The following is a 26,431-nucleotide window of genomic DNA, read 5'->3' as shown; positions in this document are numbered from 1 at the left end:
TTGAAAAAGTATTCCCAGAGACCCTGTCAGAAGTTCTTTGTTGAATGCTTTACAAGAAATGCCCTTGATCATGTTCCTACGATGAGACGCATAGGGCAAACCCTTGTTTTAGCATTCATTGTAAGTAAATTTAATAGCTAGAAGTCTTCTCTAAACAGCTCCATCGTCAAGCGTTTTGTTCTTCTTTTATTTCTCCCCTGACCACTAGAAAAGTCATACCACAATTACACTAATAAAATGGCTATGTTAGCTTCCTGCTTTGTATATTCACTTGCCTCTATCTCTAAGCTGGAGTTAGAATAAGGGGCTGTCTTGTCATGGTTTGCTATGCTGTGGCAAGCAACTTCCTTCATTGTTGTTAATTCATTTTTCTCTCTATGACGACCTTAGGTAAAGGCAGGCAACTTTGCAGACATTGCTGGCTGCTGCTGAAACAAAGCATTCTAGAGGACCAAGACTTACTAAGGACCTCTGATGGGCAGATGTCAAAAGTTTCCCCATTTTCTGTCATTTGTATGTTTCTCCACAAGACAAAAAAGGCTTCTAAACCACATGGGAGAAAATAAAAAAAATTCTTTTTCTCTGTAACTTGGGGGTGTTACCAATGCTTTCAGTTCAGGATGGCAACATACCCACACCATGAGCTGGCTACTGTCACTCTCCCAGTCTTTGCCCACTCAGTCCTCTGCCTCGCTGTGTGAAAGCATCTAGGACATGATCCCTGAGTTAAGTATGATTCTAAATGAACACAGGATCTTCACTGCAGCCATTGGGACATCAACTCTTTGTAAATTCTTATGACATCTCACTTGGGTCTGGCATACAGGTGACACAGCAAATGTCTACCTCAGGGGTTGCATTTACCAATGGCAAGAAAGCCATTCACCACAGAAAACAGAAAGGCGTTGCATATGTTAGCCTCATCCAAACTTGAATTATGATTGCTGTATACCAATTATACTTCAAACAAAAGCCAGAAAGCCTCAGACTGCCACATATCTTCAGTGACAAATAGTTCTATTTTATTGCTGTTGTTGGAGGTGGCAGTGAATGTAAATCTTTTGTGTAGGCTCCATTCTGTCAGTTAAAAACATATGGTAGACAAAATTTAGTGTATTGAAATTGAATTGGGTACTTTTGTTTATTTTACACTGCAGAACATTTCTGAAAGGTGTGTATTGTTCTGTCTGGATCAAGTGAGGTAAGCAAAAGGGGAAACAGCATTTCAGGATTTCATACACTGAGTTGCTAGAGGCTTTCAGGAATGTTTTTATTTCAGTTCATGCGATAAAATTCTTGAAAAGATGATATGATCTGTTATTTTACATAGCATAACTAAAACTGAGTAAAATAAACACAAATATTCTGCTAGTTCTCCCTCACCTGTAACATTCTCTGGGACAAACAGCATGGTTCTGTGTTTACAACATATGTAATAAGATGGAAGGAAGATTGATATTTTACTTTTATAAATACAAACTATAACAATCGTTTACATACATTTTCTGCTAAGTTGTATTTACATTAACTTACACGTACCTTTTTTTATGGGAGGAAACAGAACCTCTTGATGACCTCTCTTATTGCTTTCGTGTTGGACAATACATCTATGCTCTTTATCCATTGAGTCTTCAGGCACAGTCAGCCAGCTTAACTTCATGTATGTGTCGCCGGTCTTCATGGTGTTTCCCTCTTGAGATTTCAGAATCTGATCACCATTCTTTTTCTTCCAATATACCCTTATAACGTCAGGGAAGAATTTCTCAAGGAGACAGAGGTATGTCCCGGCCTTATCATGATTTGTTTCAGCAACAGAAGGAAGAAAGATGGTAGGCTTGGGAGAAATGTCTGAACCCAAGAGTTTGCCTGTAGGAAAATGTAAAATATAAGAAGATAATTATTAGAGAGAACTAGAGGCTCAATAAACCAGACATGATCTGGTGTACAGTGTTAAGAAAACAAACCATGACTGAGTTAGCACCCACTGTAGACTCCCAGCCACCATAAGTCACAAAACTTATTATCGTCCTCTCTTTAAAGATACTCTCAATTAAGAGGGCGTTTTGCATGACTTTCAGGAGACATGTTAACTGGAGGAGCTTACTTGAAATCTGGCCTTTGCTGTGCCACAGGCCAGCATGGATTCTTTATTACATCTCCTGTGCTTTCTCAGGGTGGAGCACATGTTCAAAATGGATGAAGGAGTACAGGGAATGACTCTATGATGTCTCTTAGGATGTTAATCTATGTTCTCTATTGCCTAGTGTCCCCACCCTTTGTCTCTTACACTGTCTAAAGGATAGATCATTTCCCCATGCATCTGTAATTATTTCACCCTCTACGTAGCAGATTCTCAAATCTGATAATTTGATATTATCTCTCAGAAGAAATGTCACAGGTGGGTTGCCTGTTTCAGTGGCCATCTCCTTCCAAGTACACTAGTCCCCACTGAATTGATCCCTTGGCTATGTCCAGGGATCTCTGCCCAATTCTGCAGTCCATGCTGATTCTCTATAATTCCACAACACCTCATTCCAACATCTAACCTACTCTCAGCTTGGGGGTTAAACCTTGTTTTTAAACCTTCCCTTCCAAATGATTTGCATTCTCTTTTAATGTCTTTTGCTATATAACCACAACTGTTTCTTTTTGTTTATGTTTTGATCTTTATTGTTTCTTAGCTGGCTGACTCCTTGTGGATATTATTTTAATTTTCTTAAGTAGATTTTGGAAAGTGCCATTTAAACGAATCCATTGATATTTGTGTGTTATATCTTTTTCTCTTTCTATCCTGTGGACTGATTGTTTGGGAGGATGGGAGATACGTTTCTCAGTCCTGGCTTTATGACTGGGATGCCAAAGGCTGAATTTAGGCAGGTCTAAAATGAGAGAATATAGACTGAGGCTTTCTTTACCAAAGTATCCCTTATGATACAGGAGTGACTGTGCATGTAAACTTTGTGCATGCTTCATGTGAAAAGGTGAGCCAAAGCACAACCTAGAGAATATATCAGATTTATACAGACTCAGTTAATGCTAACTTTGGAAGTGACATTCATTAAAGGAACTTATAAAACTAAAAAAGCTTCTGAACAAGAAGGGATAATCAATTAAGAGATGAAGAAGTGGGAGAGAATCTTTGCAAGCTACATATCTGACAGAGATTCAATATCCAGAATGTACAAATAACAGAAAAACAGGGGCTGGAGAGATCACTCAGCAGCTAAGAGCACTTGCTGTTAAGGTTACTTTAACTGGCAAAGGAAAGTGGACAGCAAGACAAAGAGAGGGAGGGGGAAAGGATAGATAACACTACAGAGATTTGAGAAGCCTTAGGGAATACTTATTTAAAATAACACACACACACAGAGGGCGTGAGGGGGAGGTAGGGGGGGAAGATTATTTAGGCAGACAGGGTTTCTCCTTATCTATAGACTATCTCACAAAACTCCCTGGGCTAACCATGAGAAAATTCATTTTAGATTTTGATCAGGGGAGTCCAAGATACCTCCAAAACAATACAGGTTGTTAACGTTGCTCTTGCTTGCCTCCAAGAAATTGCAAGTATGATCCTATTGCTGAAGAGACTTTAGATACAGGACTCTAGATATAGGATTTGAAAGAATTGAGATGGAACTGACCTTGAAGCCTCCTTCCTGAGAATTAGCTCTCATAGTAGCAGAAGAAGATATGCAAACTGCCAAGGCAGAAAAACAATGAATGACCTATAAACCACAATGACCAGATGACAAGATATCCTTACAGGGCAGTAATGCCAAGTATACCTTGGGGATAAACAGTAGCCATCTAATTGGATTTAAGGCTTTCTCAAATGGAGAAAACTTTGCCTAACACTGTAAACCTAGCCTGCTTCTCTTGGCTGGTGAGGTTGTCTATCCTATAGGAGAGCCTATTACTAAACCCTAGAGAAAAACCACTTCCCCAAACCAGAATAATTCCTAACTGCATTTCAAATGCCTATCCTTGAGCACAGAGCCTAGTGTGTCCTTTTGGCAGATGGAAACCATTACAGAAACTTCAGCTGGTCAAATTGCAGGCAAAAATTGACCACTCGATGTCCATACCTATTACTACAGAACTCCTGCACCTAAGATTCAGGATATATGCCAGAAAAGGGGGGCAGAAATATGGCAGAAGACAGAGGACCAGGATATCTGCTGAGAGTGTCCTTTTCATATGACACCTATGGATTCTCAAGAATATGGCTGCCAAAATGAAACTGGAAAACAATTCCACCAGTTGACATGCTAGTTTGGATAGGAGAAATCTGACAAGGTTCCTCTCCTAGATGAAAAATTACAGGCAATTAATGCCTGCTGAGAGAGAGAGAGAATCAGAATTCTAAAGGCATGAGCCTCTGCTGGGTTAGCCAACAATGAGTGGTCAGCCTAAGCATCTACACAAACACTGACAACATTAAAGGGACTAAGCACACTGTAAATGAAATTCATTATATAGGTGTGTGATCATTAATTCTAATATATGTATATAATAGAAAATAATAAATTATATTGTAAATATATCAATATAAAATATAATATACGTTCTATAATATAATTCTCATTAAAGAATGAAGCCAAAACTTAAGAGGGAGTTTGGAGGGCATATTAGAGTGTTAGTGGGGGGAAAGAGAGGAACAGAACTGGGGTAAACATAGTGCTAATGAAGTTCTCCAAAATAAATTATGGAAAAGAACGCAATGCAAATAGAGTTAAGATGGACCAGTAACAGTACTCATGTATTTGAATGTGCAATTAATCTATATTAAATAATACTAATGGGCATTTGGTGATTCAGATGAGTGAAATGATTGGCATCTAGATGGCTCATAGCATGACTTCTTACTAGGATCCAACTCCAACTGAAGAAAGATGAGTTATCTCACAGAGCACATGAGCACATTCATGGGTTCCTTAGCAGTGGCTCCTCTGGCATGGTAGGCAATAATTCTACCTCTGAGCTGCCATTCCCAACCCAAGACTATGAACAATTAATGATGCCCTTGTAAGCTATTCCTTGTTGAGAGAATCTTTTTTTTGACTTGAAGATTCTCTGACAGATTCCGGAGCACCGGATTTTCATTCCACACTATGCATTTGCTGACCTGTGGTTATTTCTATAGCTGCCTCATCAGGAGAGTCCTGGCAGCTGTAAGTTATGCAGCTGTAAGGAGTGTAGAATAATGGCTGCAGGCACACAAACGCCTTAGCATAAGGCCTAGCCTTCAAAATGTTTTCATATTATTTTTCTCTTTAATAGGATAATATGTAGTGATACCCTCTAATTTTTCCCGGCCCACGTTTCAAGTATCACTCATCCAAAATACTTGCACCTACAAGCATTTCAGTTCTTATATGTTTTGCATGTGAAGTGCTCATGCTACTTTGGATTTTAAAAGCAATAGCTACTACACAAATTAAGAAGAAAAGGATTCCTGGAAGCCAGAGGCTCCCATCTTTCTGAAATCCACAGTCCAAGGTCTTGTGGGGCCTAATCACAACATCTAGGACATGAACCCTCAGGACAAGAATCCCTTTAGTGTGGAGTCTGTGTCTTTTCTACCCTCACTCCCATTCTGGCAGGAACTGCTTGCCAGCTAAGAGCTTGGATGATCAAATGCAGATGCAGAGCCATGAAGAGTCTCTTCATGGTCTTGGGATTCAAATGTCTTTTGGAACAGGCACTTTCCATTAAATTGGGCCTTCTTCAGACAGCACTCAAGTGTCTCAGTGTCATGAATTCTGTCTGTTCTCACACTATGTGAAGCTGTCAGGTAAATGGGAAGGATGAGTCGACATCCTTAGACTCTACTGTAAGAATATTAGCATTAGCTTTCACTGTACTTAGGCATGTAGTCATAACCATGACTAGAAATTTTGCAGTTTTCTGAAGAAAGGAACATAATGGAATTTCCCAACTATATAGAGTAGAAATTAATAAAATTCCCCGTTAAGGAGTCCAACTTAAAAGACCGTCTACAATAAGTAACCTGATGTAATAATGACATCAGTGAACAGCATTATCAAACACTTAGTCTTCATAGAATTTTAGCTGTTACCTCGTCTGTGCATTTTAAATGCAGGATTTCAGTTTGTTGACTGACAAGAAAGGAAGAAATTGCTTTATTAAGTAACTCATAACTGTGAAGTTGTTTTCAGGCATAGTTGATCATAATTTTTTTCTTTCTAAAAATAATAAAAAAAAATCTCACCGATTATACACTTGTAAGATAACAATTCAACAGCTTTCTTACCTGAGGGAATTACTCTGAGCTTTGTCCCACTTCCAAATACCATGATCCATGATGACTTTTTCACACTGCTTAGAGCTTCTACAAAAACATGAGCCCTCTTGAGTTTCGTTGTGCTGAACCATTTAGGGACTCTCTTAGAAAGCTGACTTGGATTCCATTGGAAAGTTTTGTGTCGACCTAGAGTTTGTAAGTTTCCTTCTAAACTGATTTCACAAACTCTTCTCTTTTCTAAGGTAGCAATGACTGGAAAGTATCAACAGACAGTGGGAAGGAAAAAGAAAGAAAGAAAAAAAAAGCCTCAAACCAACTACTTTTCTAAGTTAACAGGAAACAGATTCTGAGAATTAGTCTCTCTTTTTTTTTAATTCCCAGATGTTTAATTTGTTGACCTTGCTAAGATAATTCAACAAATATGCTTGTTCTCAGAAATACCAAAGCCACTCTTTCAGAAATTTGAAGGTCTTTTAAGGGACAAAGCTTCTTAGCAATGGCAATTGAAATGTACCCAACAGACAAAGTTTAAGGCTGGAAAACTAAACTTCCTATTTTCTCTCACCTAAGAAAATAAAATTATAAAATTCTATCTCCCATGGAATTATAAATTCCTTATTTAACTACAATGTGAGAACTAAATTCCAGTGTTGTGAAAATCCAGGGGAACAAGTCTCTTGAGGGTGGTTAAGGGAACTCCACACACTCAACTCAACAGGAGGAAAGGAATGGCCAGAAATGCCCTGGAGCCCAGGTGAAGACCCACCAGATCTGGTTCACTGCCATGTCCTTTCTACACCCAAAAGTCCAGGCCTGAATTACACTGAGGATCGAGGACTGCTGGTAATCAGAAAAACTGACCATCAACAGCCCACTCACAACCACCAATCAGATGACAAGAAAAGACTGCAGAAGAAAATTATGTACTGAATATGGTTTTAAATGTAAATGCTAAAATTTAGTTCTACAAATGTGAATATTTCAGCTGCATGCTGATACTATAGCATGTGCATGCTCAGTACCCACAGAAGCCAAAAAAAGGACAAAAATCCAATCAACTGGAGTTAACCAGTAGTTGTGTGCATGCTGAGAACCAAATCAGGTAATTCTGTGAAAACAGAATGCTCTCGATTGCTAAGCCACCACTTCAGCCCCCAAGTAGCATTTTGAGACAAAACAATAGTTTGTGCATTGAGTTCACATCGTTCATTTGCAGAAATGTTGCTGTTTTTAATGATTTCTGGTTCCTAACTGGTTGGAGACTTCTATGAGAATGACAAGCAGGCTGTTTTCTTAAGCAATATAAATTGATTCATATATATATGTATATATATATATATGTGTGTGTGTGTGTGTGTTAGCATTATAGAATTTTATACTTATACTATCGACACATGCAAGAGAGAAAAGTCATACACTTTCACCCACTGACATCAGTGTAATTTTACAAGTGACATCACAATCCAATGCCATTCTTCATTCATACTCTCTTTCCAGATGGTTCTGACATGTGCCACATTGAGAATTAAAACTATTCAAAATATTTTCTAAAAGAAGCTTGGCTCAGCACTGATCATAAAAGAGGCAGGAAGAGGCACTGAGGTGCAGCCACCTTTGTGTCTATCTGGGCTCCAGCTTCCCCATTTGCAGTGACAGCTTTGAGCTAAGTGAGTCCTAAGGACCCACACAGTCCAATGACCTGTGAACCTACTGTTGAGAGAGCACTGAGTCCTTGATGGTTTCAGAACTATGAGTGCAACTGAAGAACAGGGATAGTAAGGTTTTCTTACGTGTTCCTTCAGATGCTGAGACACTGAGATCCCAGCAGGCACAATAGTACATAGCTTCATCTGATGTGATAACACTGTTGATTAATGGGCTAAAGGTACCATTATTCTCACCTCTTTCCAAGAGGGAGTGGGGTTTGTCTGGCTTGTCAGTCTTGACTAAACCATAGAGAATTTGTTTCAAGGGCCTACCCTGCTTTCAGCTGGCACCAGTGCACAACTGTGTTCTGAGTGGGAGACCCAGAGAGCTTGCACTTTATGTGTGCCACCTTGTATGATTTTTGGTAAAGGACAGCTGATCCTCAGATACCCTCACTTGGAGTCGCCATCTGAAAAACAAGGAGAGGAAATAGAAAATTTCAAATCATTATTATTCCCAGTTGTCTCCAAATATACAAATTTTGGAAGGGAAGAAGAGAGCAAAATCAGCTTACAAACTCAACCTAGTGATAGAAGGAAAAACTCAGGGGACTGGCATTTGGCAGTGCTAGTGGCAATGGACACCAGAGACAGCAAATAGGACCTCACAGCAGTAGATTAAGGTAAGGCTCTAGCTCTGTGAAGAAGGGTCAGAAAAAGAGGGTAAATCATGGTTCAGAGCTATGTCACAGGGTCACTTGATCATGTCCCTGGTGCAAAGGAACTACTAAATAGCAGAGGCTTCATTATCACACCTATGTTATAACAGAGTCATCTTCCCCTTTATAGTGGCAAGTGTCCCCCCACCTCCTCTCGCCTATTATGTGTTTCAAAGACAACTCTCCTTGAAATCATCTTAAGAAACTGATGTTTATATTTTCCATATTACATAAGAGATCTCTAACAGTATGTGATTATAGTAATCATACAGGATGGGTTTCATTGTTATACACAGTATAGACTGAGATGAGAATTCTGCAATCATAAAAGAGAATTTGAGAGCCTTATAAATAACAAATGCCCTTAGATGCAGCATTTCCCCAGAGTCTTATGCTTTATTCCCATGATGCTAATAAGCAAATGGGTGCGGTTCACTCACTGCTGTGAATGAATACCTTCTGCTCTTATCCTGCTCATAATTATTCACTTTCATCTAAAAACCTGCAGAGGAGCAAAAGGGAAATCTCATATTTATCAAGGTGTGCTATAGAAATTATTTTATTAATCAATTTTTAATTTTTTGAAAAACTAATGTTTCTCTTTGAAGGCATAACATAAAAAGTTGTTTAAAAAGTAAAGTTATTGTGTGCTTGAATTTAAGGGAGTGACAGAGCTAGAAAGGAGGAAGGGAATAAAGAAAGGGGAGAGGTAGTGATAAAGAGAAAGAAGAGAAAGAACGGAGGCAACTGAAACAGTACTAAATATATACTAGATAATAAATACTTATAGGTAAATGCTAGCTAATAGATAATGGATGATAGATTATGAGTAGTAGATAGATGATTGATAGATAAGATTGATGATAAGTAAATAGTAGATAATACATGACAGATAAATATGTAAGTATATAAATGATAGCTACTGGTTAGTCAGCTAAAGGACAGTTAAGAGATAGATAGAAAATATACAGTCCCTGAAATCTACATTTTAAATTTCTCTTGGGCAGACTTCTCTCTTAGCACTGCTGCTTACTCTACACTTCACTGGAGTATTTGGAGAGAAGCCACAGATAGAACTTATAACCATCCCAGGTTAGACTTCTAACCCCCCAGCCAAGGAAACCTGCTTTAGACTTAGTTTTGTTGTTAAGTGTTGCCATTAACTCGCCAAATTAAAGATGACACATCCTTGTACCATGCTAATACACATTAAAAACAAACCTGTGTGTTTTAGACAGCCTCCTATATTTAGTTTTCTAAATAATTACATACACTAATATGTGCTGACATCCAGATCATCAGTCCAATACCGCAATTACTGAATGATAGGATGATTACAGGCCTTACAAGCTCTTTATGTGTATTATCTGGTGATACCTTGCAATAGTTCATTAAGGTTAATATTATTACATCATCCATTGCAAATTAGGAAAATGAATCAAAGTTATGTAATTTAACCAAAGCCATACAGAGAATGTATATGTAACAAGGATTCATTTAGTAAGTATTGAGAAATAGGGAAATATAAAAGTAAATTGCACATACCTTAGCTAACTCTGGCATCCCAAACTCCAGTGTTATGTACAGGACCCTCCACAATCCCTGCTGACTTGTCTGATAGGAGACCATACCACCAAACTCTGCTACCCCCAACCCCACTGCCACAAGACCCTGTATGCTTCCTCAGTCTTAGAGACAACACCCCTGACAACTGCAGCACCCCCTTCCTTCCATGCCAGCTCAAGCAGAACACCTACTAGTGAGATCAGAGTTCGTACCCCTCCCAACTGTGCTGGCATCAGTGCCATGTTCCCCCTCATAAGACAGTATGGAGGGTCTCCAGGCCTGAACTTCAAACATCATCCAGCTGGTATAAAACCAACTAAACCAAGGATCCAAACACGTACTCAGTGAAGGGAGGCCAGAGACTCACACCAAAAACTGAAGCAGCAAATCACCTTCAGGGGTGCAAGTTCAATCCTAAATCATCAGCAACAAGAAAAGCCAAGAGTATGGTCTCCTCCAAAATTACCAAACATGCAGTCCCTAGTGAGCGTAATTTAGACAAAACTCCAGAAGAATAAATTGTAAAATTATAGATATTTTTCTAAGAAAAATAAATATTTTCACAGAGAACAGGAATTAACTCCTAAATGAGTCCAAAGAGAATAAGAATTAACTCCTGGATAAATTCCAAGAGAGAACCAACAAATAAAATAATAAAGACAACTCAGAATATGTGATAGAGATAAGGAAGAAAATTTAAGCTAGAATAATGCTTGAAGTAAACAATTTGGCTAAGTCAAATACAAAGCTAAGTGCAATGTCTCATCAACAGAATAATCATGTGGACAGTAGGATATCAGTGCTTGAAGACAAGGTAGAGAAATTGGATAATTTTGTCACGGAAAATGATAAATTTTAAGAAGCACAAGAATGCAACATGTGAGTCCTTTGGGACATGGTGAAAGGATCAATCTACAAATTAAGGATAACAGAATGAGGAGAATTCCAGGGAAAGGACATGAAACACCTTAAATAAAACCATAGATGAAAATTTACCTAAACTATGGCTAGACCCATGTTATGTTACCTCTGTGATAAATACTAACAGTATCAGCAATATTTTAAAAACTTCTGTTTTGACTGATCCTGGCCTCTCTGTGTGTCTCTCTCTGTCTCTGTGTCTCTCTCTGTCTGTCTCTCTGCCTTTCAATTTCTGTCCTCCTCTCTTCTCCCCACCCCCTGTGAACTAGTGTCTCACTAAGATGCCCAGGCTGCCCTCAGTGTCACATTTTTCTTACTTCGGCCTCCCAAATGTGATTAGCACAACATCCACCTAAATATACTTTCTGAAGTCAGAACTTTTTTCCCCATTAATTACTTAGAGGCTCATTGCAAAACATAGTTTTCACTTTATTGAGAATAAGAGAGTTGGATTTCAGATGGAACTATAAGTGGTCATTTCCCAGGAACATGGATTGAGTTTATTACAAATGCTATTGCTCCAACAAGGGAAGAATTTGATAAGGTTTAGTAATAATGAAATAAATAGAAACCATGAATCAAGGTACTATTCAAATACTTTAATGAAAATATCAAGTAGGTGTATTATAGCAAAGTGGGGAAATCTGTAGCAGAGGCATTAGATAATATCTCATCGCATGCTCAGCCTTTGGGCTGGTGGAAGCCAGTGGTCTGTTAACATATTCCAAAGAGATTTGTCTGCTAGTTAGAAAGATGCTTGTTAAATACAAGAACAATTAAACATTGTTAAGTGGTTAAAGATAGTTCAAGATACTTTGCCTTCAAGACGACAACATTTGAGTTTTTCACCATTATGGAAGTTCTAGGCAGAATGCTCTTTCTGGCAAAGTAGATTTCCACAGAAAGTAGATTTGAAGAACGTGGGAAAGAAATTTGTACTCTTTTACCTTTAGCATTTTGAACCTACTCAATCACCCCACTACTAAACTCAGAATAAACATATTGTCCAAACTTTTTTCTTATATTGTTGCTTTATGAGCTATAGGGATATTTCTTCCTCTTTTGTTATTTTATTGTTTGAGGATTTCTATTTTTAATTTTATTTTTTATTTTTTATATTAATTGCAGTTTATTCAACTGTACCCCAGCTGTAGCCCCCTCCCACATTCCCTCCAAATTCCACCCTCTCTTCCTCCTCTCCTTCCATGCCCCTCTTCAAGTCCACTAAGGGAGGTCCTCCTCTCCTTCAATCTGACCCTAGCTTATCAGATCTCCTCAGGACTGGCTGCATTTTCTGGTTAGGCTCCTCCCCCCTTAGGGGGAGTTGATCAAAGAACCAGCACCTGAGGTCATGTCAGAGACAGTCCCTGTTCCTAGGAAACTCACTTGTAGACTGAGCTGCCATGGGCTACATCTGAACAGAGGTTCTAGGTTATCTCCATGAATGGTCCTTGGTTGGAGTATCAGTCTCAGAAAAGACCCATGTGCATAAATATTTTGGTTCTGTTGCTTTCCTCATGTCCCCTCCAGGTTTTTATATCTCCCCCTTCTTTCATAAGATTCCCTGCACTCTGCCCAAAGTTTGGTTATGAGCCTCAGCATCTGCTTTGATACACTGCTGGGTAGAGTCTTTCAGAGGCCCTCTGTGGTAGTCTCCTGTCTTGTTCCCTGCTTTCTCCTTCTTCCAATGTCTGTCCTGTTTGCCTTTCTGAGTGTGGATTGATCATTTTACTCAGGGTCTTCCTTCTTGCTTAGCTTCTTAAGCTGTACAGATTTTAGTATGTTTATGCTATATTATATGTCTAAACAACATGAGTGTCTTTCTGCTTCTGGGTACCTCTCTCCGAATGATCTTTTCTAGATCCTACCATTTGCCTGCGAATTTCATGATTTCCTTGTTTTTAATTGCTGAATAGTATTCCCTTGTGTAAATGTACCACAATTTCTGTATCTGTGTTGTTTACAGGTTCTGGCTATTCTGAAATAACACTGCTATGAACATGGTTGAGCAAATGTCCTTGTTATGTACTTGAGCATGTTTTGGGTATATGCGTAGGAGTGGTATAGCTGGATCTTGAGGAAGCACTATTCCTAATTGTCTGAGAAAGCACCCTATTGATATCCAAAGTGGTTGTACAAGTTTACATTCCCACCTGCAATGGAGGAGGGTTCCCCTTTCTCCACATCCTCTCCAGAATGTGTTGTCACTTGAGTTTTTGATCTTAGCCATTTTGATGGGTGTAAGATGAAACATCAGGGTTGTTTTGATTTGCATTTCCCTGATGACTAAGGATGTTGGGCATTTCTTTAAGTGTTTCTCTGCCATTCTATATTCCTCTACAGAAAATATTCTCTTTTTCTCTGTACCCCATTTTTTAATTGGATTACTTGATTTGTTGTTTTTTTGACTTCTTGAATTTTTTATATATTCTGGATATTAGCCCTCTGTCAGATATGGGGTTGGTGATGATCCATTTCCAGTCTGTAGGACGTTGTTTTGTTCTGATATAACACATTGTCAATGCACATTCTACTCCACTCTCTCATTCACTTCATCTCAAATCTCCTTGTCCTCAGTCCACCAACTATAGCATGTCCTTTTGTTTTGTTCTTTTCTTTTGCTCTGTGATCCACTGCATCTACTGATGCTCTTGCTCTAGGTATATTATGTTTTTTTAAAGATCATTGATGTACAGGAGCAGGGTTTGCTTTGTCCCAGCCATGAGCCCAGCGTGTAGACCAAGCTCTGGCACATTGACCCACCTCCCAGGAGCTGTACTTTGGTCAGATCCCCCAGCGAGCTGATCACTTACTTACAGCTGTGATGTTCACTAGCTTTCTTCACTATAAACTATAAATTGTAACTAAAGACAGATATTGCAACCCCTAAAAACTTCAGTGTTTATGAGGGAACTGTGAAACTGTAGCAGGATATATCTCTGTGAGATGCACATTTCTCCTCACATTTATCTTTGTGCAGAGAATTAAAAGACCTAATCGTGCTGAGCACTCCCCATTCTGAATTTGAATAGCTCTCAGACACCCTAACTACAAAGGAAATAGTGTGGGGCTCTCCTGCCTTCAGTAGGTAATCCACAGGACCTAATACCTCACTGGGGGAATAAAACCCAAGATGATGCCTGGAAACCTCAAAAACCTGTGGGAAAAAGAGGCTACGGTGGTCCCTCAGCTGAGTAGAAGGTGTCTGAGGTTGCCAAGAAGGATGAAGGTGGGGTCACAGCTTGGGGTGGTTTTTATGCAGGCTGCTCTAGAAGCTCTAATGTTGTGCTAATATCCAGGCTGCACAGTAGTAGGTGGCTTCATCCTCCTTCTTCAAGAAATTTACTTTCAAGGTTGAAGTAGAAGTTAGAAAGTCTTTACCAGCCTCAATTTTCTTGTTCTTCCCATCCAAGAAGAGTTGATGGTAACTTGTCTTGAAATACAGTAGATACTCAAGCTCTTGGTTGGTTTTCTGACGGTACCAATGTATATATGCATTGCCAAAATCTGGAAGAGAAACTTTACAGGGTATTTGCCCACTCTTATCTGTTAGTCCAGTGACTGACATTTCAGTTTGTTCCAGCTGCCTGAGTCCAACTGCAAGCAAAGAGAAAAAGTCTCATGAACAAACAGAACCTCATTTGAAGAAGTGGAAATGAGGATGACCTCCAAGCCTCCTGCAGAAGAGCATGTCTACTTACAAACCCAGAGGCAGGAGAAGGCGAATCCCCTCAGGAGCAGCATCCCAAAGGTCAGGCTGCTTCACCAGGAGGAGGAAGTGGTCTGTGAGCTGGAGTCTCAGGTTGCCAGCTGGGAGGTGGGGCTGGTCTGGTGTCTCAGGAAAGAAAATGCAGGGTCAGTGGATCCACAAGGGGTTGGTCATGGTTTGTTCCAGTTCTCAGCAGCTCTGGGGCTTCCTGTCCCACAGCAGTGGGGCAGATGTGTATGTGGGTTAAAGGTCTGGAGAGGCAGCCTTTGTCTGCATTTCCTCATCTGGGTACAGAGTGGGGAGAATGGACCCCGTCAGTCCTTCATTCTATTGTAGTTATGTTTCTTTGAGACTCTAAAATAAAAAATTTGCTATATTCTGTGTGTTTTTGTGATTGGTTATTGATTTAGGACACAGATACAAACGCTGGCTGTGACGTTTTGCCATAGAAAAAAGAAACCTTAGATGTCACATTTGGCTGACTCTCTGTGAACAAGCAAATGATACTAATTGCTTTTACCAACTTTTTACCAACCTCAAAAACACACAGTAGATTGTGACTTGAATGCACACATTTCCTTTCTAATACAAGAACGTCATAACAAACAAACCAACCAAAGAAAATTGAAATTGTTGAGAGGTAATGACCAAGGTAATCCATTCAAAGCATCATCTTCTCGTGGAGCTTGGAGTCACGAGTGTATATAAGGTAGAGACAGCTTAAGACAGCCATGATTAACATTCACTGATAGCTTTAAGGTTAACATCAGTGTTTCAGAGCCTTGGAGATTGTTCAGATACTTGAAAAGCTTTATTAGAAGACTTGATTTAATGCTGTCTGCAGCCCTATGAAGGGGTGCTGTGTTTTTCTCCATTACAAATGGAAACATTGGGAAAGGGAAGTGAAATGACACATCAGCTAACACAGAATTCTTAGGTATGAGGATTCAGATAAGCAAAAACCTCTTATTAGTAAGCGGAAAAAGCCATGAAGACACCAGCTATTCTACATATTTTCTTCAAAATTTCCTCTACATATTTATGACTAGAAATAGAATTTCACTCCCTTCTCCACACAGTGCATGTTCCCCCAGGAATGGAAACCATCTTGTCAAAGTGGTATTTGATTCTTCATGGTTTTGGCAATACTATTGATATGAGCCAAGATATTTGTTAACTTTATTTTCTCATCATGGATGAGTAGATAAAGAAAATCTGAGTTGTGTGTGTGTGTGTGTGTGTGTGTACATGCACACACATATGCATGCAATGGAATATTATTCAACGATCAAAAAGGAACAAATAATATCATGTGTAGCAATAAGATAGAAAAATCATTGTGTTGCAGGAAATAACTGAGGTGAAGACAGACATGTAAGTCACTCATCTTCACTGCTGCTATAAGAGGGCACTCATATCCCACTTCTTTGTGGACAGTAGAAACTTGGTGTCAGAGTTGTAGAGAATAAAATATCAATTGATCAAGCCTAGAGTACTGAGGAGAGAGGGGTGGGGATAGTGTGGATGAAGGAACAGGGTACAGTTAGCAGGGGCAAATGTTCACCATTGTGAAGCAGAGTAGAATGACTGCAGACAGCTACTCCACTTTCCTGAATCAGCTAAAGCATCTGACTTCTGGCTCAGCTGTAGCTCAGGTGGTGATTTGCTTGCTTAGCTCTGGGTTTGATCCCCAGCACCATGTAAGTAAGTGGTAGCAAGCATGTAATCCCAGAACTTGAGAATTGGTCATGGCATTCTTGGATAAATATCAACTTCCAGGTCAGCTAGGTTCAAAAAGACTGTCTCAAAATAAAATAAAATATATGTCCCACTTTACCCTATGAATTTTACTATACACAACTACTATGTGTTTATCAAAAATACATATAGATTTTTGTAACACATGTTAATAATTCTGAAAACTTCTTAAAACCAAGAGTTTTTAATTTTTTCTTTGCGAAAATGGAGGTGGTGAAAAAAGAAGGAATGAGATCTTTTGTTATTTTGCACACACACAGGCACACTGAATAACTACTACGTGTTAGTAGTATCTGCACATATGGCTTCTTGTTCCCTTCCATTGGTTGACTCACTGTGAGAAGCAGCATAGAGTTTTAAATAACAGATGTGAAAACTTAATGAATGATGACCAAGAGAAAAACCATCACTATTTCTTTACCCTATAGATTACTGAGCAATATTTTAAGCTTTGAATTCAGCATGTGTACTTTGTCTGCAGTTGAATTGTTAGGAGCATTAAGAGGCTGACATCATTGAATGACACCAGGCTATGACATGACATTGTCACAAATCAGGAATCTTCAGTGATGTCATCAAGTCCTAACATTGCTTTTATAATCAATAAGAGAAAATGAACCATTTAAAATTTATGTTTAAAACACAGAGTGATGCATTGCTCTCTTAGTTTTCCAAGAGTGCTGCCTTCTACAACCCCCTGTGGACCAATAACCACAGATGGGGAGTTTAACTCCAGCCTTACACTCTACATTGAATTATTCACTCTCCTTTTAAACCACAAACCCCTATGCATGGCCCCATTCAGGGTCTTCTTCTGTTCCTCAAACTAAATCCTCAAAGTATCTCTATGGTGCACTTGTGTTTCATTCTCAGAGTTGCTTACTGCTGCGTGCTGGACAGACTCTGATGGAAGCTCTGCATATTCCTAAGAGGACAAGTTCCAGACCTCATCAGTCATATACCTGTTTGACTTATCTCTGTCCTGAGACTGTCTCAGTCTGATGCCTGGGCAGTCTGGTCTTGTATTCCATGCTCAGGATACATCTTTCACCTTCAGTCCTCTAAGAATTATCCAAGTGTTGTTCCTAGTAAGTGGAACAGGGGCTGTCTCTGACATGAACTCAGTGGCTGGCTCTTTGATCACCTCCACCTGAGGGGGGAGCAGCCTAACCAGGTCACAGAGGAAGACAATGCAGCCAGTCCTGATGAGACCTAATAGGCTAGGGTCAGATGGAAGGGAGAAGGACTTCCTCTATCAGTGTCCTGGGGAGGAGGTATGGGAGGAGATGAGGGAGAGATTGGGAGGGAATGAGGGATGGTACTACATCGGGGATAGAAAGGGAATAAATTGTAATTAATATAAAAAATAAATAAAATTTAAAAAGTAATATATATTGTGTAAAGAAAGAAAAAAAAGATCTGTGCATAGAATTAATAAACACCTGATCATGCTGAGCACTCCCCATTCTGTATTTGAATAGCTTTCAGATACCCAACTACATAGGAAATAGTGTGGGGCTCTCCTGCCTTCAGTAGGCAATCCACAGGACCTAGGACCTCACTGGGGGAATAAAACCCAAGATGATGCCTGGAAACCCCAAAATCCCTATGGGGAAAGGAGGCTTAGGTAGCCCCTCAGCTGAGCAGCAGGTGTCTGAGGTTGCCAAGAAGGATGGCGGTGGGGTCACAGGTGGGGGTGGTTTTTATGCAGGCTGCTCTAGAAGCTCTAATGTTGTGCTAATATCCAGGCTGCACAGTAGTAGGTGGCTTCATCCTCCTTCTTCAAGAAATTTACTTTCAAGGTTGAAGTAGAAGTTACAAAGTCTTTACCGGCCTCAATTTTCTTTTTTTTTCCTTCCAAAGAGAGTTGATGGTAATTGTTCTTGACATATAGTAGATACTCAAGCTCTTGGTTGGTTTTCTGACGGTACCAATGTATATATGCATTGCCAAAATCTGGAAGAGAAACTTTACAGGGTATTTGCGCACTCTTATCTGTTAGTCCAGTGACTGACATTTCAGTTTGTTCCAGCTGCCCGAGTCCAACTGCAAGCAAAGAGAAAAAGTCTCATGAACAAACAGAACCTCATTTAAAGAAGTGGAAATGAGGATGACCTCCAAGCCTCCTGCAGAAGAACATGTCTACTTACAAACCCAGAGGCAGGAGAAGGCGAATCCTCTCAGGAGCAGCATCCCAAAGGTCAGGCTGCTTCACCAGGAGGAGGAAGTGGTCTGTGAGCTGGAGTCTCAGGTTGCCAGCTGGGAGGTGGGGCTGGTCTAGTGTCTCAGGAAAGAAAATGCAGGGTCAGTGGATCCACAAGGGGTTGGTCATGGTTTGTTCCAGTTCTCAGCAGCTCTGGGGCTTCCTGTCCCACAGCAGTGGGGCAGATGTGTATGTGGGTTAAAGGTCTGGAGAGGCAGCCTTTGTCTGCATTTCCTCATCTGGGTACAGAGTGGGGAGAATGGACCCCGTCAGTCCTTCCCTCTATTGTAGTTATGCTTCTTTGAGACTCTAAAATAAAACATTTGCTATATTCTGTGTGGATTTTTTGTGATTGGCTATTGATTTAGGACCCATATACAAAGGCTGACTGATGTTTTGCAATAGAAGAAAGAAACCTTAGATATCATATTTGGCTGACTCTCTGTGCACAAGCAAATGATATTAATTGTTTCTACCAACTTTTTACCAACTGCAAAACCACACAGTAGATTGTGACTTGAATACTTACATTTCATTTCTAATATGGGAACTTCAAAACAAAAACAAACAAACAAAAAAGAAATTGAAATTCTTGACAGGTAAAGACCAAGATAATCCATTCAAAGTGTCATCTTCTCATGGTGCTCAGAGTCAGGAATGTCCATAAGGTAGAGACAGCTTAAGACAGCCATGATTAACATTCACTGATAGCTTCAAGGTTAGCATCAGTGTTTCAGAGCCCATGGAGTTTGCTCAGACATTTGACAAGCACTATTAAAAAACTTGCTTTAATGCTGTCGGTGGCCCAATGAAGTGGGTGCTGTGTTCTTCTCCATTACAAATGAAGACAAGTGGAAATTAAAGTGAAATCACATATTTTTGAAAACTTCTTAAAATCAAGTGTTTTTATTTTTTTCCTTGTGAAAATGGAGGTGGTGAAAAAGAAGGAATGAGATCTTTTGTTATTTTGCACACACACGGGCACACTGAACACGTGTTAGTAGTATCTGCACATATGGCTTCTTGTTCCCTACCACTGGTTGACTCACTGTGAGAAGCAGCATAGACTTTTAAATCACAGATGTGAAAACTTAATGAATGAAGACCAAGAGAAAAACAATCACTATTTCTTTACCTTATATATTATTGAGCAATATTTTAAGCTTTGAATTCAGCATGTGTACTTTGTCTGCAGTTGAATTGATAGCAGCATAAAGAGGCTGACATCATTGAATGACACCAGGCTATGACATGACATTGTCACAAATCAGGAATCTTCAGTGATGTCATCAAGTCCTAACATTGCTTTTATAATCAATAATAGAAAATGAACAAATGTCCTTTTTTGTGTACTTGAGCCTCTTTTGGATATATACCTAGGAGTGGTATGGCTGGATCTTGAAGAAGCGCTATTCCTAGGTGTCTGAGAAAGCGCCAGATTGATTTCCTGAGTGGTTGTACCAGTTTACTTCCCCACCAGCAGTAGAGAAGGGTTCCCCTTTCTCCACAGCCTCTCCAGCATGTGTTGTCACTTGAGTTTTTCATCTTGGCCATTCTGATGGGTGTAAGGTGAAATCTCAAGATTGTTTTGATTTGCATTTCCCTAATGGCTAAAGTGGTTGAGCATTTCTTTAAGTGCTTCTCTGCCATTCGATATTCCTCTACAGAGAGTTCTCTGTTTAGCATTGCAGCCACTTCTGATGAGAACTGATAGACTAAGATCAGAAAGAAGGAGAGGAGGACCTCCCCTATCAGAGGACTTGGGGAGGGGCATGCATGCAGAAAGGGGGGAGGGAAGGGCGGGACTGGGAGGGGTGAAGGGAGGGTCTTATGGGGGAATACAAAATGAATAAAGTGTAATTAATAAAAGTTAAATAAAAAATTAAAAAAAATAGAAAATGAAGCATTTAAAATTTATGTTTAAAATGCAGAGTGATGCATTGCTCTCTTATTTTTCCCAGAGTGCTGCCTTCTACAAGCCCCTGTGGACAAATAACCACAGATGGGGAGTTTAACACCAGCCTTACACTCTACATTGAATTATTCATTATCCTTTTTAACCACAGGTAAATCCCTATGCGTGACCACATTCAGGGTCTTCTTCTCTTCCTCAAAGTATCTCTATAGTGAGGGCACTTGTGTTTCATTTTCAGAGTTGCTAACTGCTGTGTGCTCAATAGACTCTGACGGAAGCTCTGCATATTCCTTAAGAGGACAAGTTCCAGACCTCATCAGTCAGAGCCCTGTTTGACTTTTCACTCACTTTCCTTTATCTGGGTTCTGACACTGTCTCATTCTGAGGCCTGGGTAGTCTGGTTTTGTATTCCATGCTCCGGATACCTCCTCCACCTTCAATACTCTAAGAAGTATGGGCTAAAACCTGGACAACCATGCCTATGTGGCTGAGCTTTTGTTTGTTCGGTTTGTTTGTTTGATAAGGAATCTCAGGTGTAGAGCAGGAAGTTGCTTGTCTGTTAAATGAGAATTGTAGCTGTCCTGTGGAGCTACATTATTTCCAAACACTAGATGAACTGAGCCTGTGTTGAAGGCCTGGCCTTGTGGGGGACAGGCACAGGTGTTCCACAGATGCCAGCTGAGTTGGACATGACAAGTCCCATATGTGGAGGGCACACAAGTCCTGTATGTGGGCACACAAGCACCTGTTCCAGTGGGTGTTCTGGCTCTGCTTCCTTCTCCCTCTGCTCCTGTGAGGGGGACACTGCACTCGGAATGACTTTCTCTTCTTTAAAGTGAGTGACATGAAAGTGGCAAAGAGCTGGTGCTGCTCCTGGAGAGGACTGGAACTGGGTTGCTCGCCCCAATACAGGGCAGCTTAAGACTGCCTGGAACTTCAGCTCCAGGGGATCCTGAGCCTCTTCTGCCCTCTGCAGGCTCCTGCAAGCAGAAGTGCATGTGCTCCCCCAGCGATACATCAGTCCAATACCTCAATTACTGAATGATAGATGAGTACAGACATGACAAGCACTTTATGTGTATTATCTGGTGATACCTTATAATAGTTCATTAAGGTTAATATTATCATATCATCCATTGCAAATTAGGAAAATGAATCAAAGATATGTAATTTAACCAAAGCCATACAGAGAATGTATATGTAACAAAGATTCATTTAGTAAATATTGAGAAATAGGGAAAGATACAAGAATAAACTGCACATACCTTAGCTAACTCTGGCATCCCAAACTCCAATGTCATGTACAGGACCCTCCAGAATCCCTGCTGACTTGTCTGATAGGAGACCACACCACAAACCTCTGTTACCCCCAACCCCACTGCCACAAGACCCTGTATGCTTCCTCTGTCCTAGAGACAACATCCCTGACAGCTGCAGCACCCCCTTCCTTCCATGCCAGCTCAATCAGAACACCTACTAGTGAGATCAGAGATCGTACCCCTCCCAACTGTGCTGGCATCAGTGCCGTGTTCCCCCCCATAAGTCAGTATGGAGGCCTGAACTTCAAACATCATCCAGCTGGTATAAAACCAACTAAGCCAAGGATCCAAACACGCACTCAGTGAAGGGAGGCCAGAGACTCACACCAAAAACTGAACCAGCAAATCTCTTTCAGGGGTGCAAGTTCAATCCTAAATTATCAGCAACAAGAAAAGCCAAGAGTATGGTCTCCTCCAAAATTACCAAACATGCAGTCCCTAGTGAGAGTAATTTAGATAAAACTCCAGAAGAATAAATTGTAAAATTACAAATATTTTTCTAAGAAAAATAAATATTTTCAAAGGTATTAACTCGTAGATGAATCCAAAGAGAATAAGAATTAACTCCTGGATAAATTCCAAGAGAGAACCAACAAATAAAACAATAAAGACAATTCAGAATATGTGATAGAGATAAGGAAGAACATTCAAGCTAGAATAATGCTTGAAGTAAACAATTTGGCTAAGTCAAATACAAAGCTAAGTGCAATGTCTCATCAACAGAATAATCATGTGGACAGTAGGATATCAGGGCTTGAAGACAAGGAAGAGAAGTTGGATAATTTTGTCAAGGAACATAATATATATTGAGAAACACATGAATGCAACATGTGAGTCCTTTGGGACATGGTGAAAGGATCTATCTACAAATTAAGGATAGAAGAATGAGGAGAATTCCAGGGAAAAGACATGAAACACCTTAAATAAAACTATAGATGAAAATTTACCTAAACTATGGCTAGACCCATGTTATGTTACCTCTTTGAGTAGTACTAACAGTATCAGCAATACTTTAAAAACTTCTGTTTTGACTGATCCTGGCCTGTCTCTGTGTCTCTCTCTGTCTCTGTGTCTCTCTCTGCCTTTCAATTTCTGTCTTCCTCTCCTTCTCCCCATCCCCTCTGAACTAGTGTCTCACTAAGATGCCCAGGCTGCCCTCAATGTCACGTGAGATGCAAAGTGAGATGCAAATCAAAACAACTTGAGAGTTCACTTTATACACATCAGAATGGCTACAATAAAAAACTCAGTGACATCACATGCTGGAGAGGATGTGGAGAAAGGGGAACCCTCCTCCATTGCTAGTGAGAATGTAAACTTGTACAACCACTTTGGAAATCAATCTGGCATTTTCTCAGACAATAGTGCTACCTCAAGATACAGTTATCCTACTCCTAGGCATGTATCCAAATGATGCTCAAGTACACAACAAGGATTTGTTCAACCATGTTCATAGGAGCTCTATTCATAATAACCAGAAGCTGGAAGCAACCTAGATGTCCCTCAATGGTGGATACAGAAATTGTGGTACATTTACACAATGGAATATTCCTCAGCTATTAAAAACAAGGAAATCATTAAATTTGCAGGCAAATGGTGGGAACTAGAACTAGAATAGATCATCTTGAGTCAGATAATGCAGAAGCAGAAAGACACACATGGTGTATACTCACTTATAAGTGGATATTAGCCTTATAGTATAGGATAAACATATTAAAATCTATATTCCTAAAGAAGCTAAACAACCAGGAAGACCCTAGGGAAGATTCTCAATCTTTACTCAAAAGGACAAAAGTGATAGACATTGGAAGCAGGAGAAGACAGGGAACAGGACAGGCACCTACCTTAGATAGCTTCTGAAAGACTCTATTTATTGAGATATTGAAGCACAGGCTGAGACCATACCCAAACTTTGGGAAGAGTACAGGGAATCTTATGAAAGAAGGGGAAGATAGAAAGGCCTGGAGGAGACAGGAGCTCCAATAGGGCCAACAAAACAAAACTGGGCCCTGCGGTCCCTGCAGAGAGTAATACCCAACCAAAGACAACACATGGAGAGGACCTATAAGCCCACAGACTCAGTATCCAAGTGGGGTCCCTAGTAAGGGAGCAGGGGCTTTCTATCGCATGAACTTAGTGACAGGCTCTCTGATCACTTACCTCTGGAAAGGGGGTGGTGGTTGTGCATCCTTGCCATGTCACAGAGGAAGACAATGCAACCAGTCCTGATGAGAGCTGATAGGATAGGGTCAAATAGAAGGGGAGCAAGACCTTCCTGATCAGTGGACTAGGGGAGGGGCATAGGTGGAGAAGAGGTAGGGAGGATGGGCTTGGGAGGGGAAGAGGGAGGGGGCCACAGTGGGATACAAATTGAATAAATAGTAATAAATGATAATAATAAAAAATAGAAATTAAAAAAATCTCCTTTCGCTATTAGACTCACATACATGCCCTTAAGTTAGAGCTCAAATTTTTTAACTTAAAATGAAAAGGAGTGGGGTTTTGAACAAGTAACTCCAGCTTCTGTGAAACCGAGGGTTTCCCACAGAAAAGCCACAAGAACAGCCAGGCTTAGGAAGATGAAATTTTATTTAGATCTAGTCCCCAATGTTTCTGAACTGACTAGACCTCTGCAGGCCCAGTTGAGCCATGGCTATGGCTGCCCTAGGAAACAGATGCCACCACTGGAAACTGACCATCAGCAAGAGCCTTGTGGGGCTGATATCACTGGACATGTCTCTTGCGGTGTCAAACCTCTTAGCACCCTCTTGCTGGAGTCCATCGGGGCAGCCCTGAGCAGTGTAGGGAGAGTGCTGGGTGCGAATCTGCTGTGGCTGAAAGTGGTTTTACTTTCTCAAGCTTCTTTAGTTTACCTGCACCGTCTATTTGTTTGCTTCCTGGAAAATGGTTAAAGTCAAACCTCCTCTGTTTGGGGCAGTACAAAGTGTGGCTAAGATGCTAAAAGACAACATAGGAGCTGTTAAACCACAGTCTGCTCTGCTCACTTTCGAAAAACCACGGCTATAAGAGAAAAAACCGCCAGCTCCTGAAGCAGCTTCTGGGCTGATGGAGGCTGGGCTTGTTGTGCTGTGATTGATGCTCCCAAGTGCTCAGCTGCGGGGACCAGAATCTTGTTGCCAGAACTGTGAAGACACTGGAAACAAGGAAGGAACAGGGAAGGAGGGAGGTAACCCAAAGATCATTTTGACATTCGGTCAAGAATCTCTCCTCCAGTGTTTGATTTAAGTGCACAAGCAGCTTTTTGCTTCACTTTCTCATTGGATAAAATAGAAGCAAGGTTGTGTCCTGAGCCAAGCAGCTTAGGAAAATGAAGATGTGGGCAAGAATGACATGCTACAGGAGGTCACAGAAACGTAAGTCTCAAGTCCAGCTGTGCTAAACGCCATCTACCGAATAGTATTCCACCCCGGGAGGAAAACACCATCAGAGTCCTTTGAGAAAGGCTTAGTTGAAGATATTAACATAGTATCGGGTGATAGGTTAGAATCAGAAAATGAATGCTCAGAAATATGAATACAGAGAGAAAATATCTCCAACAAATCTCCAACCTTTGTTGCACAAGCTGAGTGCGGAGTGGGCAGCACTTGGCCTCATTTGTCCAGTCCCAGGGAAAGCATAAGTATTAATGGAACATTTGAGTATAGCTTTAACAGTCTGACGTCATGGCACATTTGAATTAGATACTGTGATAATCTTGTCTGTAATCAGAGCCAACTTCTATAGTGAGCAGGACGCCTCCTAAGAGGACTCTCTTCATCTATTGGCTCTGTCCTGCAGTCCAGAGAGCAAGCATTCATCTCAGTTGAAACTGGTAAGATGAGGTCTTGCTTAATCCTTGCTGTGGGCTTGGAGTACATGCAGTTCTATTACTGAGAAAGGAAATTGTCAGAGTCATCCCTAGCTAGTTCTGATGTCCTATCCCAAGAACAAATCTTAATGAGAGTTCATTATTTCTTACTATGCGTAACCTTCCTTGGTTGCACCCCAGCCTCTCAGCCAGCCTCCCGTGGCACTGCAGAGGTGAACATACTTCTCAGAACAGCACAGATGCATGATAGAAGCTGCGTAGAAACTGTTTCCACCCAAACCTGCAGCACCGCTGCTGTGTGCAGTTAACTCTCCTAGAACAACACAGCCAATGACGAGGAGACTCACAGTCTGCTTCTCTGGGAAGCAGAAGCTGAATATTCACATTTGGAAAAGTAGTTCAGAATATAAATCAGTTCCTTTTTCTTCAAACTAGCTAAATATGCAGAAAACTGATAGCAACGTTTTCCCGACACTCCTGTTTTCCAAAAAAGAGGACTTAAAGAACAGCAGAGCCCATCACAGAAAGACCTGATTTTATATTCAAAACAATAGAAGAGGGTAACAATTTATATTCTTCTC

General features: G+C 40.4%; 1 protein-coding gene across 1 annotated transcript in view; it reads right to left on the bottom strand.

The window, feature by feature from the left end:
• Positions 1-18,307, bottom strand: part of LOC110553994 (uncharacterized) — a 30,634-nt gene extending 12,327 nt beyond the window's left edge. Inside the window, exons 1-6 of the mRNA XM_060372515.1 lie at positions 17,547-18,307; positions 14,819-15,110; positions 14,407-14,714; positions 8,369-8,381; positions 6,275-6,517; positions 1,540-1,866 (exon numbers count right to left, since the gene is read on the bottom strand). Coding sequence (XP_060228498.1) covers positions 1,540-1,866; positions 6,275-6,517; positions 8,369-8,381; positions 14,407-14,714; positions 14,819-14,861 — 934 coding nt within the window. The 5' untranslated portion in view covers positions 14,862-15,110; positions 17,547-18,307. The remainder of the gene's footprint in view (positions 1-1,539; positions 1,867-6,274; positions 6,518-8,368; positions 8,382-14,406; positions 14,715-14,818; positions 15,111-17,546) is intronic.
• Between the last annotated feature and the right edge of the window lie 8,124 nt (positions 18,308-26,431).

Source organism: Meriones unguiculatus, chromosome 19, assembly GCF_030254825.1.
Source record: "Meriones unguiculatus strain TT.TT164.6M chromosome 19, Bangor_MerUng_6.1, whole genome shotgun sequence".
Taxonomy (NCBI): domain Eukaryota; kingdom Metazoa; phylum Chordata; class Mammalia; order Rodentia; family Muridae; genus Meriones; species Meriones unguiculatus.
Note: the sequence above shows the minus strand (reverse complement) of the source record. Positions and strands in the feature narration are given on the sequence as shown.